The 13198-nt window shown below is 44.6% G+C and overlaps 1 protein-coding gene across 2 annotated transcripts in view; it reads left to right on the forward strand.

The window, feature by feature from the left end:
- The first annotated feature begins 584 nt into the window (after window positions 1-584).
- Window positions 585-13198, forward strand: part of RNASEH2B (ribonuclease H2 subunit B) — a 47210-nt gene continuing 34596 nt past the window's right edge. For both annotated transcript variants that reach the window (XM_014604818.3, XM_006277361.4), the window contains exons 1-2: window positions 585-693; window positions 10355-10426. In XM_014604818.3, coding sequence (XP_014460304.1) covers window positions 633-693; window positions 10355-10426 — 133 coding nt within the window. In that variant the 5' untranslated portion in view covers window positions 585-632. The remainder of the gene's footprint in view (window positions 694-10354; window positions 10427-13198) is intronic.

Here is a 13198-nt window from a genome sequence, read left to right on the forward strand (position 1 = left end):
GCATTAAAACAAAGGGCCTCCGGGCCATGCTTCCTTTGCACGGTCACTACCTCCTTCTCCTGCTGACTGGGGGGAACGAATGGAATGCTTTGAGATCCACACTCAGGTATCAGGGGGTCGTTTTGGTTGCAACTCGGTACAGACACGTGGCACAAGCCGGCCTTTCCACCTGGGGCTCTACTGTCTGTAGGCAAGGCTCTGGGTAGACAACAAATCTTTTATTACACCGACTAAATAGTTGGAACAATCTTATTTGCAAGCTTAACACCCTTCTTCAGGCCTTGGGAGGCTCTGCTGCTGCCGCCGCCACATATTCTCCAAAGTAAAAAAGAAGCTGAAGTATAACAAGAGCCTGCGGCTCTCCAGCAAGCTCCCCGGAGCACCTGCAGCGCCTGACACAACAGGGGCCGCTCTGAGCTGGGGACGCCCAGCCCCCAGGGCAGTGCAAACGGAGGGAGCAGCAGCGGCCTGGGAGCACCCACCTCGCTCCGACGCAGCCCCGCTCCTCTGCGGGCCGTACCACTTCCCCGCGCAGGAGGGGGGCGCACTCGTCCCTCTCCGGAGGCAGTGGTCCCGCCCGTCGCGCTCCTGCTCCTCCCCCCTCCGCTTCCGGCGTCCTCGCCCCCAGGACCATGCAGAGGCGGCGGCGCCCGGCGGACGCGCGGCCCGACCAGTGGGTGCTCGTGGCCCCAGGTAACCCAGCTGTGTGCCCTCTGCTCGTCCCGGCCTTCCGCGTTTGCGTTGTACCCGCTCCTGGCGCTTGGGCTCCTCTGAGGCACGAATTGCAAGCTCCCTGCCTGCTGGTGCGGGCCCTGCACCCCTTTTCCCGCCTCTTTTTGGGCTGTCTCCGCCCCCCTTCTCTTCCCCCTCCGCGCCGTCATCGTCTGCCTGAAAAAAAATTGACCCGCTTCTTAATGTTAGTAATGCTAACACCGCGGTTGTCCCCCTGGGATAAGGCCGCTTCTGAGTTTTCAGGCCTTTTTTTTTAACCGCCCCCCCCCCCCCCCCCCCCCCCCCCCAGTTCAAAGAGGGCAAAAGGCTTTTCCTGCTCTGGCCTCCTCTTTGCAATCTCGGGGTTGATCTTAGGAGTGTAGGCTGTAGCCCTGTTGGTCTGAGGGCGTAGGCAGACAAGGTTCTTTGGGTTAAATCCGGTATCTTTTCCTCACACCAACTCAAAGGCTTTATCTTATCAATCGTTTTGCCCATGTAATGGCACCACTGCTGCATGACACCCTTGAAAGGATCTCAAGGGGCCTCAGGGTGCCATGGCACCCTGGTTTGAGAATTACTGTTCCAAAGACATGGAAACGAACAAAAAGCCAGCGCTTGACTTTCAGCTGGGTCCGCCACACAACGCCTGTATGGGTCACACACTTCAGCAGGGCTCTTTGGTACTTTTATCTAATAGCTGATTGAATCACCTTTAGGTAAAAGCACCAAAAAGCCCTGCTGAAGTGCCCAGTCCATATAGATGTTGGGGAGCTGGGTTAAACTGATGCGCTTTCCCTTCCTTCACTGCCTTCCTCCCCCACCCAACATCTGTCAGTGGCCATAGTAACAGGACGTGCTCAAGTGGTAGGGAATTAAGAAAGCAATTTCACAGTCTTAGTTTCCTCCAACCTCTCCTTCCCCCAACACACTTGTGCGCACTGACATACTAGATATACAGGACAGGGATTCAGTTTTTATTTTGACATCTATGCAGACTACAAATTAAATCTAAGTACTGTATCAAATAACTGTCTGTGCTAACAGATGTCCTTGTCCTGAAAATATTTACAAACATGCTTAATGTCATGTATTGAAGTAGTCAGTTCTGTGCAGAAAGCTAAGCTCCAAAGTAAGTGTTTGCAGAATTGGAGCCAGAGTTTCTAACTTTTATGAAGCCAGGCAGTTTGCCTTGCAGAGTTTACCAGTTTTGCCAGCATGGTTCCAACAAGGTTGATTAAGTACGCCAGGCTTGTGCAAAGTGTATAAAGTTCAGTAGCACAGAGTTTTGAAAATCCATCGCAGATAACTTTTGCTGCTGACATGCTTGACCTACAGTTGGTTTTATGCAAGACTCTTGAATAAAATATCTAATTGTCTGGTGTATTTGCTGAAATTCTCCTATGGCTCTGTGTGCAAAATTAGGTCCATGCTTTCCAGATTTCCAGAAGAGAGGTTTGGGTTTGTTGTTTTTTTTAAAAAGTCTGATGACCAAAAAAACTTTTATGAAAGTAACTCGTAAGTCTAATGAATGAGTAAATAAATTTAGCTCTATCAGAACAGCTATTACTCTGATGGGTAGTCTTTAATCATGGTAACTCCATAATCTTCAGTGGGACTGTTCACTTAGGTAAGGACTACATAAATAATTGTGGAGTCAGTCTTGCTTTTATAATTCTTGTGACCCTTTTGTGGGGCAGGTGAATAGCAAGTTTTTATGTTGGGTAGAGGAGTGGCCATGAGTATACAGGGTGGAAAGAGACTAATTTTTGTGTTTGTCCATGAAGCCCAAAAGAGCTAATTATTACTTTTTCTTCCTGGAATCTAGGTGCATCCTCAGGGTGTAATTCTGCAAATACTTAAGCAACCTTGTAACTGCTCATTGGAGTAGTCTAACTACTAGAATAGCTCATTTGGGTAATGATGTAATGTACCACCCTGCACAATTTAATAGCATTTCCACCTGGATATGCATCATTCATCTTGCTTTGCTTGTAACTTTTTACACTAATAGAGATGATGATTTGTTCTGCAAAGAGGCCAGAGGTCTTGGAATCAATCTAGAAAGAAATGGGAAACTGAAATTAGAGGACCTGTCAGCAGGGTGAAATTTAAGCATTGAGAAATGAAACAGAAACTCACTTCCTAAATCCTGTGTACTTTGATATCAATCAAGCCTCAAGTAGCACAACTGCAACTTCCTGTACCAAAACAGTATAATATACAGTGCTACAAAGTTAAGGTCTTGAGATTGCAGCTATTGAAACACATGAGTAAGTTTGCACATGCGAGTTAGCCCATTGTCTTGAGAAAGTTTTAATGATTTTACTGAGACCGTTGAACATCTATCACATGGTTTTTATTTGCTAATGGTAAATTGTATTGGAAGCACTATATCAATCTTTCAGAAATATGCTAAAGCTTAATATGAAGCTTCTTCATTAAAGTTGGTGACCCGTTTTTTCCATATGCTTCAACACTAGAAATGTCAACATAATATCAGTACATGAAACAGAACTTGAGAAAATGCTGAACAGTGCATCTGGAAGGCTGAACTCTGAATATTTCAGTCTACAGAATGTGTGTGTGGTTATTTTGCCTTGTAGATTGACCCTTTTGCTTTCTGCTTATAAAATGCTTGGAGTTCACTGATAACAATGGATTGAACCAAGGAAACAAATTTCACTTTTGCTGCTTGAATTTTACATTAATTTCAGTTTTCTTGGTTCTGGGCTGCTTGCAGGACCTGTACAATCAGACCTGTACAATCTTGCAGAACTGGCCATGATCTCAGAATTAAAGTCACATAAAGGTAATGGGTGGTCAGTTGGACTCCTCAACATCCTTTGGAAATTGTGGTGTTGCTTTGTCCTGAATGACATGCAGTATGTCTACACTCAAGGAGTGTGATAAAAGGCACGCTGTTCAGTAGGGGTGCACTGATAATGATTTTCTGTGCTGATACCAATGGCTGATTATTGACCAGCCATATTGGCCAGTACTGATCAGATTGCCAATACGCAGCCAGGCAGCATGGAGAGCAGCATCTAGCTGGTAAATCTGTTGAGGGGAAGGGGTGTGGGGGCACAGATTGAGGCCCCTGTGGTGAGGGAGAGAGTGGGGCTGGTTCTTGGGGTTGGGGCAGGTGCTGCCCAGCTGGGGTGGGGTGGGGCAGGGCGGGGCATGGGACATAGCTAGTAGCTCATCCACCTCCCACCACTGTGTGCACCCTTGGGGGAAGCATGGGGAGGTGTGTGCCCCCTTGTGTCTGTGCATGGGGTAAGGGTGGGCAGCCATTGTACACTCGGGGCCAGGGCTGCTCTGGCCTCTTCCCAGCGGCTACGCTCAATCTGAGTGAGGCAGGTGGTGGTGGCGACACTGGGAAGGGGAATTATGGGGGGGGGGGGGGGCTATGGCAAAATTTGGGTCAGCTCTGGCCCCCCTGTAGCTCCCCCTCCCAGTGCCACCCTCCCTGCCCAGCCCAAGCGCAGCCACTGGGAAGAGGCTGGAGCAGCCCCAAGCCTGCAACAGGCAGCCTGTTCTTCCCCCATGCACAGATTCAGGGGAACATATGCCATCCATGCCTTCCCCAGGGTTGTGTGCAAGAGCAGGAGCTGGCCCCCCTCCCCACCTCGTGGATGAGCCACTGGCTCCGTCCTGTGTCCTGTCCCACCCCAGCTGGGCAGTGCCTGCCCCAGCCCCACTCCCTCTCCCTCCCTCACTGTGGGGGCCTTGATCTGTGCCCCCCACACCCCTTCCTTTCCCCATGCCTTTTCCTCCCAACAGACTTACCTGCCAGATGCTGCTCTCCAAGCTATAGGGCTACACTCCTGACCACGTGCATGCTGCAGCTGTGCACATACACGCAGCATTTATCGGCAATATGATCGGCCAAAAAAAGGCGATTGCTGATACTGTCAGTTTTCCTTTTATCAGTGCCAATATTATATGGACTGATGTATCGGTGCACCTCTACTCTTCAGCATTCCACTGGGTTCAGTTGCAAGTATTTACAGTAGAGCAATGATTGCCCAGGTATGGTAAAGCTTGTCACCATCATGCTTTATACTAGGATTTTCATATTAGATTTTACTGAGGATTACTGACCCCAAGTATTAAAAAGCCATGAGTTGGGTGACCCAAAATAATATGATTGGTTTAAAAGTTAAGATATTTTATAGAGGTGCGTGCACCAATACCTTGGTCCTATATCGGATTGGCACCAATATAAAGAAAATTGACTGTATTGAAAATCGGCCTGATGTGGCTAATAAATGCCCTGTGCATGTGCGCAGCCGCAGCGCAGCAAGTAGGCAGTGAGGAGCACAGCCCGGCAGCTTGGAGAGCTGCGTGCAGCTGGTAAGTCTGTTGCGGTGAAAGAGGAGGGGGAAGGAAGGGGCATGGGGGGGCAGATCAAGGCCTCCGTGGTGAAAGGAGGGAGTGGGACTGGGCTGGGGTAGGCGCTGCCTGGGTGGGGCGGGGCATGGGACAGAGCCATGGTTCATCCAGGGGGGCATGGCTTCTGCTGCTGTGCACACCCCAAGAGTGTACGGAAGGCGTGTGCCCTCAGATCTGTGCAGGGCATGGCAGGATGGGGCCGGGGTTGTGCTGGGCTCTTCCCAGCAAGGGCTGCGCTTGGGGTGGGCGGCGGTGGTGCTGGGAGGGAGGTTGTGGGGGCTACACTGAATTTTGGGGTGGCTGCAGGCCCCCTCCCTCCCCCGGAGCCCCCACTCAGCACCTTCACCACCTGCCCCAGGCACAGCCCAGCCCAGTCAATCCCACCCCGCTGGGAAGAGCTCAGCACAGCCCCGGCCCCAGCCTGCAGCGGCATCTCACCCTGCCTCTGGCCCCAAGCCCATAGTGGGCTGCACATCTTCACAACACACACAATCCGGGAGAGAGCACATGGCCCCCATGCCTCACCCAGGGGTGTGCACAGCGGTGGGAGGGCAGCCGCCTCTCCTCATACCACCCCCCCAGGCTCCCTGGATGAGCCACCTACGGCTCCATCCCGTTCCCGGCCCCCAGGGTCACGTTCACTGCCCTGGCTGGGCAGCCCCTGCCCCTGCCTCACTCAATCCCTCACTGTGGGTGCCTTGATCTGCCCCCCCCACCCCTTTCCCCCGCCCCCTCCCTTACTGGCAGGGTGCTGCTCTCCAAGCTTTGGGGCTGCATTCCTGACTGCATGCATGCTGTGGCTGCTCACAATCACACGGCATTTATGAGTGACATTATCGGCTACACCAGCCAAAAAAACCCAAGGGCCAATAATGTTAATTTTCCTTTTATCAGTGCTGATCTGATATGCGACTGATATATCGGTGCACCTCTAATTAAATTGATTCAGATTTTGTTTATGTTTGAAAGTTTCCACACCGATGATTCTGTAGAAATTTTGGAGGGAAGAATTTTTTTTAAATCTTATTTTTAGAACGATCACTTGAAAAAAAATGTTTGTTGTTTAAGAAAAAAAAGGAGCAGTTGAGTCGCAGCTTCTTACTTTTTCTTTTGCATGCGAGTTGGCAGGTTTTCTGAGAAAATGTCATATATGCCAAAACTAAGACCAAGGCAAGAATAAATGGACAGTGCTGCCAAACCATAGGGCATCATTATGCAGAAATGAATCCTAGGGGCTTTCAAATGAGACTGAGGACCTTTTGTCTTTGTGCAATGAGAGAGGAAGGAACAGACTTGAAAAATCTGGGTCATTGGAGAAGTAGTCGTATCAAAATATGCTTTGTGCTTATTGCTTATAAAATAAATGTGATATATAATTAAATCTCAAGATGACAAATTATAGTTATTTTACATTCTGATGTACTAGCTCATAAAACATTTTAGTTTTATTAAGTTGTATGACCTAAAATTAAAGCATGATTAGTTCAAGTTCTCCTTCTGCTACAAAATAATATGCACTACTAGGGTGTTAGAAAGCATTATCCAGGAATTGCAATTAAATATGAAATTCTGGGAAAGAGTGCAAGTTGAACTTTATATTTCTGTCTTTTCAACAATGTTCCCTAGACAAGTATGCTTGCAAAGATCAGATAGCAGTTAGTTGTGGGTTTTTTATTATTATTTTCTTAATACAGTATGGGATACTTTATATAAATTTATATCATCTTTAAAAAGTGACCTTGAATAAATTTAGGCTGGATATTGGAAGAAGGCTTGTAACTATCAGAACACTGAGGTTCTGGAACACAAAGAAATTGTGGGGACGGTAACCTCATTATATTTAACATAGAACTCCATCAGTTTCTGAAAGGAATTATATGAATTGATTAACTGTGATATCAAGGGACTGGACATGTGAAACTTATTGCCAAAGGATGTTGAGGAGTCCAATAGGATAACTGGGTTTAAAAGGGATTAGACAGATTTATGGAGGATAGATCCCTTGGGAACTATTAAATGCAACAGTCAGGGATGTAACCTTTCCATAGTGACTGAGATAATATGACAAGGAATGGTTCACTCTACACTCACCCTGGTGCATACATTTTTCCACTAAAGTATCTACTGTTTGCCATTGTTTGGAGAGAGGGAATTGGACTAGGTGGGCATTTGACTGGTCTGAACCAGGCTAAAAATTCTTACATTATTGTGGTGTCATAAAGAGAGCACAAACTCTAAAATTTCAGAAGTTTGAACATCATTAAGAAATGAAATGCAAAGCTGGAATTTTCAGAGATGATCCAGCAGTTGATGCACTTGCAGAAAGAAACCCTATGTTGGCATGTTGAAAATAGCTGGTTGGCTCAGGCAGTCATGGGCTCAGTTGCTCCTGTTCCCATACTGCAAGTCAAGAAATCAAGTCCTAGCTCTGATCCTGATGTTTGCCAAGTCATTTAATATTTATGTAAATTATGCTATCTTAAATTATGCTAATTAATACTTACCTCATTAATTATTTTTTACCCTTGAGATCCAGTACAGTTCCACATCTTAAGCTTTAAGCAGTGCTTGGGTATCTTGGTGTCTTAAGTGCAGTTCTCTTTTACCTTGATTGTGTCCCTGAAAGGCTATGAACACAAAAATTGGAACACTTTCTCTTCCTCCTTGCTATTTTTTTGGTTATGTCTACACCATGTCCCCAGTGCTTTTGATCAGGGAGGCTGGTGAGCAGGCTTGTCTCCTCCACCCCCAATTACATATTCAAAACCCAGTAACACCATGGTGAAGCAGCTCCAGGGTCCTCCCACCATGGCCACCCTCTAGTGTGCTTGAGAGTGGTTTTGCAGGTACCTTCCAAGCAGCCTCACAGCTTTGTTTCCAGGTTTGCCATACAGGAGCGGCTGTGGGGGGGTTCTGTAGTATCCTTGGGAATATTGCTCCATGAGAGTGCTGGGGACATAGTGTTACCCTTAGGTGATGTTGAAGCCTTGGTGCTAATATGCATTTTAGCCTTAATGCTAACCAGAAGGCATGTTACAGTTTTTCAGGGACTGAGCAGGATCTATAAGACCATACTTGGACACTTAATAGCTAGAATAGGATCCACCCTTTGGATGTTTGAAGGTATTACTAGTCTGAATCAGGCATTCTAACAGAGCAGTAGCATTTAAAAGTTGGAGTGCAGCATGGTAGGTGAAATACTTGCCATAGTCATGTGCACTAAATTAAAGCCACCAGCTCTAAGGGTGCTCTGGGAGGCAGGGGGACTTTAATCAAAGTGCCTGCAGCATCACATGTATCTGCGTCCCCATGCTGAAAAATGGTGGTGGGGGCGCTTTACCTAAACCTTGTTGAATGAGCTTTAGTTAAAGCACCCTCACTGCAGTCTGCTGGAGTATGGTAATTACCATGCTCCAGCGGACACAATTAATCAAGTCTGCTCTGTCATGCTGTAATTACAGCACATTAGAGCAACCTTGCTGCAGGTCTGTAGGCACCCAGAGGTTCCTAATTTCCACAAGGTTCATGAATAAATTGAGGTTATTGAATTTGAGAGAGGGCAGTTTCAGATTGTATATTAAAACTTTAAATAGACTTTGTCAAAATGTCTCCATCTTACACCTGCTGTGCAAAGGGTGGTTAGGCAAGCAGGTCAGCAAAGAATGGAAAAGAGTTACAGTTCTGCAGATGACATATGTCTTTAAATAAAATCTTAACTTTCTATTTCCAGATCTTTTAATAAGCTATTCTTTTGGGGAGAAAAATTCTCAGTGTTCTCTTAAAGGGGTTTTTCCTCTTGCATAATTGATAGATATTTACAACCTTATGCTTGCTTTGTTGGCAGCTTTTTGCCTGGGAATTCCATATAATTTGATATCAGCCTATTAAATGGAGGACTGTCTTTAAATTTACTTATGAAATATATTTTACATTATTCATAATTGCTTCATATGTATTGGAGCTTTATATTCATTTCCAAATTGTTAACCTGACTGTACCAGCAAATACATTTTTATTGCTGTATTCAATATCTGTCTGTGTCTGTCTGTCCTGAAAATACTATTATAAATCAATTAACAGCTGATTAATTTTCACTTTCCTCTGTTTGTATACATATATTTTTTCACATTTCCCTGATTGAAAGTTTGACCTCAAGGAAATGTGATAAGGTTTTCCCCAAGATTTTAGAGTGGGAGAAGGTTAAATGTGAAACAGCTCTGGACGCTTTTAAAAAGTAACTTAAATTATTTGTTTTGATCTTATCTTAACATTGACCTGCTTTAAAATCAGAGACACTTCCACAACAGGGAATGTAAAAGTATCAGAAATAGTTACTTTGGAATAATTCCTTAATATACCTGTTTCGCTTCATGTTTTCTAGGGGTTTTTTTTTAAATATCAAATTCAGGATAGCAAAATTTCCATTGTAGATTTCATTAAAGCAGACACTTCCTTCTGGAATATTTTTAAAGACTGTTCAGTGTGAGTTGATGTACACTACTTGGATCACAGCTGGCCAACACGTACCACAAGTGGCATTGGCAGTCTCTGTATGTGGCATGCAGTAGTCCAGGGAGGAGGCGAAGAGCAGCAAGCAGAGCAGGCAGGGAGAGGGGATCTGGCTGAAATTGATGCTCTTTTCATCTTATATTGGGGCTAAAAAAGAGCAGTAATCAGATAAGTATCTGCTAGATCAGTAGGGATCAACATTTTTTGGCAAGCATGCCACCAAATAGCCCCCATTCCTTCCTCAAGTGCCACTCTGATCCCCTTGCTCAGTTTGCTGCTCTGCTTTCTACTCCTTAACCAGTCTGCTTCTGTGGTGCCTGTCCCCCCTAATCTGTCATGTACCTTGTACACAGGGTGCTTATGTCACTTGAAGTACATGTGCTGCTGCAGGTTGGCCACTCATTCCTAGATGATTCAAATTCTTAGAGGCTTCTTAAAGAACATCCTCTCCATATACTGCCACATAACTGAATTCTGGAAAGCCCTGCCCTTACAACACATCCTCTTTGCACACGTTTTGTCTTCAGCGATTAAATGTTTAGGGCCAAACATTTGAACTGCATTCTGAACTACAGGAGAGCTCTTGTTGGCTTCACTGCTGATCAATGGATATGCTGTTTATAGCTTTTAGGAGAAAAAGATTATACCTTTCAAAAAGGTAAATTAATTCCAAGTGCTTTGGTGATGTATGGCAGAATTGGAAATAATTTTCAATTTATGAATGTATAATTCTTTTCAGAATCTGTTACTGAACTCCCAAAGAAACCTGGTGGTGGACCTTTGTTTACAAGACTGCGCAATCCTTGTACAGGCAAGTTTGGAACATTGATGTGATGTTGTTTAATGTTATAGTTGATTCTGCTCCTTCTTCCACCAGAAGATTAATACTTTGCAAGTTGAAATGATGATGATAGTGTGAATATCCTCTGCCAAAGATATTGGTGGTGATGCCAGATAGTTAATTCAGTGCAAACATTTAGGATTTCCTTTATAATTTTAGTTGGTGGAATTATTTATTCAACAGGAATATTGGCATCACAAGAAGCAGTATCATTTCAGTTCTTTCTTTTAGATGCATTAATTTTGGGGGGATCCATGGTGCAGGGTTTTATTTTTAAATCCAAAATTAGATTCTTCATCTATTCATTTTATGCTATAAAGCAAACAAGTAGAGTTAAAAGAAATTACTTTACTCTGCTTGCCAAACTTTTTGGGGCTTTTCATTTTTAACTCTCGTTTTCTTTTTTACTCAGTCCAAAGGGTGGTATCTCTTTTCTTGTTAGTAGATGATGGTCTACCTTGAATTAGAAACATATTGGGAAAACCAAATAATGTAGAAAATGTAATGAAATTCCCACCAGTCCCCCAAACAATCATTCTCTTTTTCTTTAGTTGTATAGCCAGAGTATCTTTAAGCTGCTTTTGTATAAATTTTTCATTAAAATAAACTGAATCGGTTTTATTTTATATTTAAACAGAAATTCTTTACATTTAAAGTATTATGTTTGAGAAATCTGGTTCAGTTTTTTTTTTTAATTTTCCCTCCATCAATTCATTTGCTTTCTGTAGTGGTTTTATGGGGGGGACGGGGGGGTTACAAAAAAGATCAGCAGTTACATTTAGGATGATACAACACACTTGAAGAATTTAATTACAAGTGCAGATAATTTACTGGTTGCCACTGATGATTAAGGTGCAGATTAATCAAAGACAAAAGATGCAGAATGGGAAGACATCACTAATTCTGTGAGGTTTTTTAAAAATACTTTATTTGTAATCTATCTTTACAAAATATAGAAACATTTTATTGAAATGTATAACTTCCACCTGCTGCACTGAATTGGTGTTGCAGTTTATTATCTCAGAATTGAAAAAGGTGGAGGCGAATTTACATTTTACAGTGGAAGAAGCATTCTGTTCATCTTGTAGAATCAGATGCTGGCTAGGGGAAAAGCTAGAAGTTTAGTTATTGACCTCAAAGTCTGGGTGTGTGACTTTTAAAATGAACAGATCTGTGTTAGACCTGTATGGATCTGTGATTGGATAAGGTAATATAAGGTTCTGAATGGAAAGGTAAAGTAACACCCTCTTAATGCCTGTTTTCTCATGTTTGCAGTTTAATAGTATGTTGTTGATGCCAAGTATTGCATAGATACCCATTTGATACACTCAGCTTGCTTTATAGTTACCACAATACTTATTGCTAAGTTAGTTAATACAAGATGCTGGGTACCTTTACAGATAGATGAAAAGAGATTAAACCTTTGTTTTTAAGCATTCATAATCTAAGGCTTCCATCCAACAAGTGAGAAGTTGCACAAGAGATCTGTAGCAGAGTGGGAGATAGATGCCAAGTCTCCTGAGTCCCAAATATATCTCCCTGCCCTGTAGAACTGCCCTTCCTGATCTGAACGGGGTTGACTGGGTGGTAGTGTGCAATGGTTGTGGCTAAGGACAAGTAGTATTTCTTTATTTTGGTCTAGTATGTTTGCATGGCATGCATGTTGCTTGTTCCAAAGATTAACCTCTTAGCTATAGTCTCTACAGTCTGTATTAGCTGTTGAGATCACCACTACACCTGAGCTATGCCATATGTGGAAGAACTTTTTTTCTTTTAATACATCAGTGTGAATAGCACAAAAATGTAAATAATGTAAATGCAGTCTCTTGTGAGGACTTTTGGGAGTAGGCTGATCCTTGGCGCTGAAGTGCATAAATTAATGACTGAAACCTCCACTCCCTTCCTCCCCCAACAGTAACAGATGGAGTATTTTAACCATAATCTGAGAGGGCTTTAAATGTATGGTAAACCCTCTGGATGTAAAAAACCAACCACTTCCAGGAATCCATGTGCCTGCCTGTTTAAGCTGGCCTTTGTTTGCTGGTTCAGATTCCTAGAAATAGTTATTTATGACAGAGCTTCCCAACCAGTACTAGACCACGAAGGGTTGGCTGCCGGGTCATCTGTCCGCCCAGGTTAAAGCTGGGCGGTGGGGCAGCCCCGGGAGGCAGCCAGCTCAGTGCACCCTGTCCTGTTCCCACCATCATGGCCGTGCCCGCCGAGGCACTGCTCACGCAGCAGGTACCACGGCTTGCGCTGGGCTGGGCTGGGCTGGGCAGGGCTCTCCAGGCCCAGCCACAGCTGGGAGTGGAGGGATGCAGGTGGGGAAATGCCCAGGGTGGAGGCCAGGAAGGTGGCTCTGCTGCTTGCTCCTAGAGAAGGCAGCAGAACCCCTTCTTCCTGGGCAGCCCCAGCTGGGTCCCCCTGGGCCACTGCCTATGCAGACCTCCCCTGCAGGGTCCCTCGGTGTCCACAGCTGCGGTGCCCCAACCTGATCCGATCCTTTCAACCTTCCCCCCTCACATAAAAATTAAATGTAAATATGCAGATTCAATTTAAATATAAATTTGGTTGCTTCTGTACCCGGTCCACCAAAATTCTTTGAGTGAGTTTGCCAGTCCTCAGTATAAAGAAGGTTGGTAACCACTGATTTATGGTAACTGCAACAGCAGTTGTGATGTCATCTTGGAGAGAACCCTGCCCTGAGATTCCCTGACAGAACTCATTATTTGTACATACATG

Source organism: Alligator mississippiensis, chromosome 1 (assembly GCF_030867095.1).
Source record: "Alligator mississippiensis isolate rAllMis1 chromosome 1, rAllMis1, whole genome shotgun sequence".
Lineage (NCBI taxonomy): Eukaryota > Metazoa > Chordata > Crocodylia > Alligatoridae > Alligator > Alligator mississippiensis.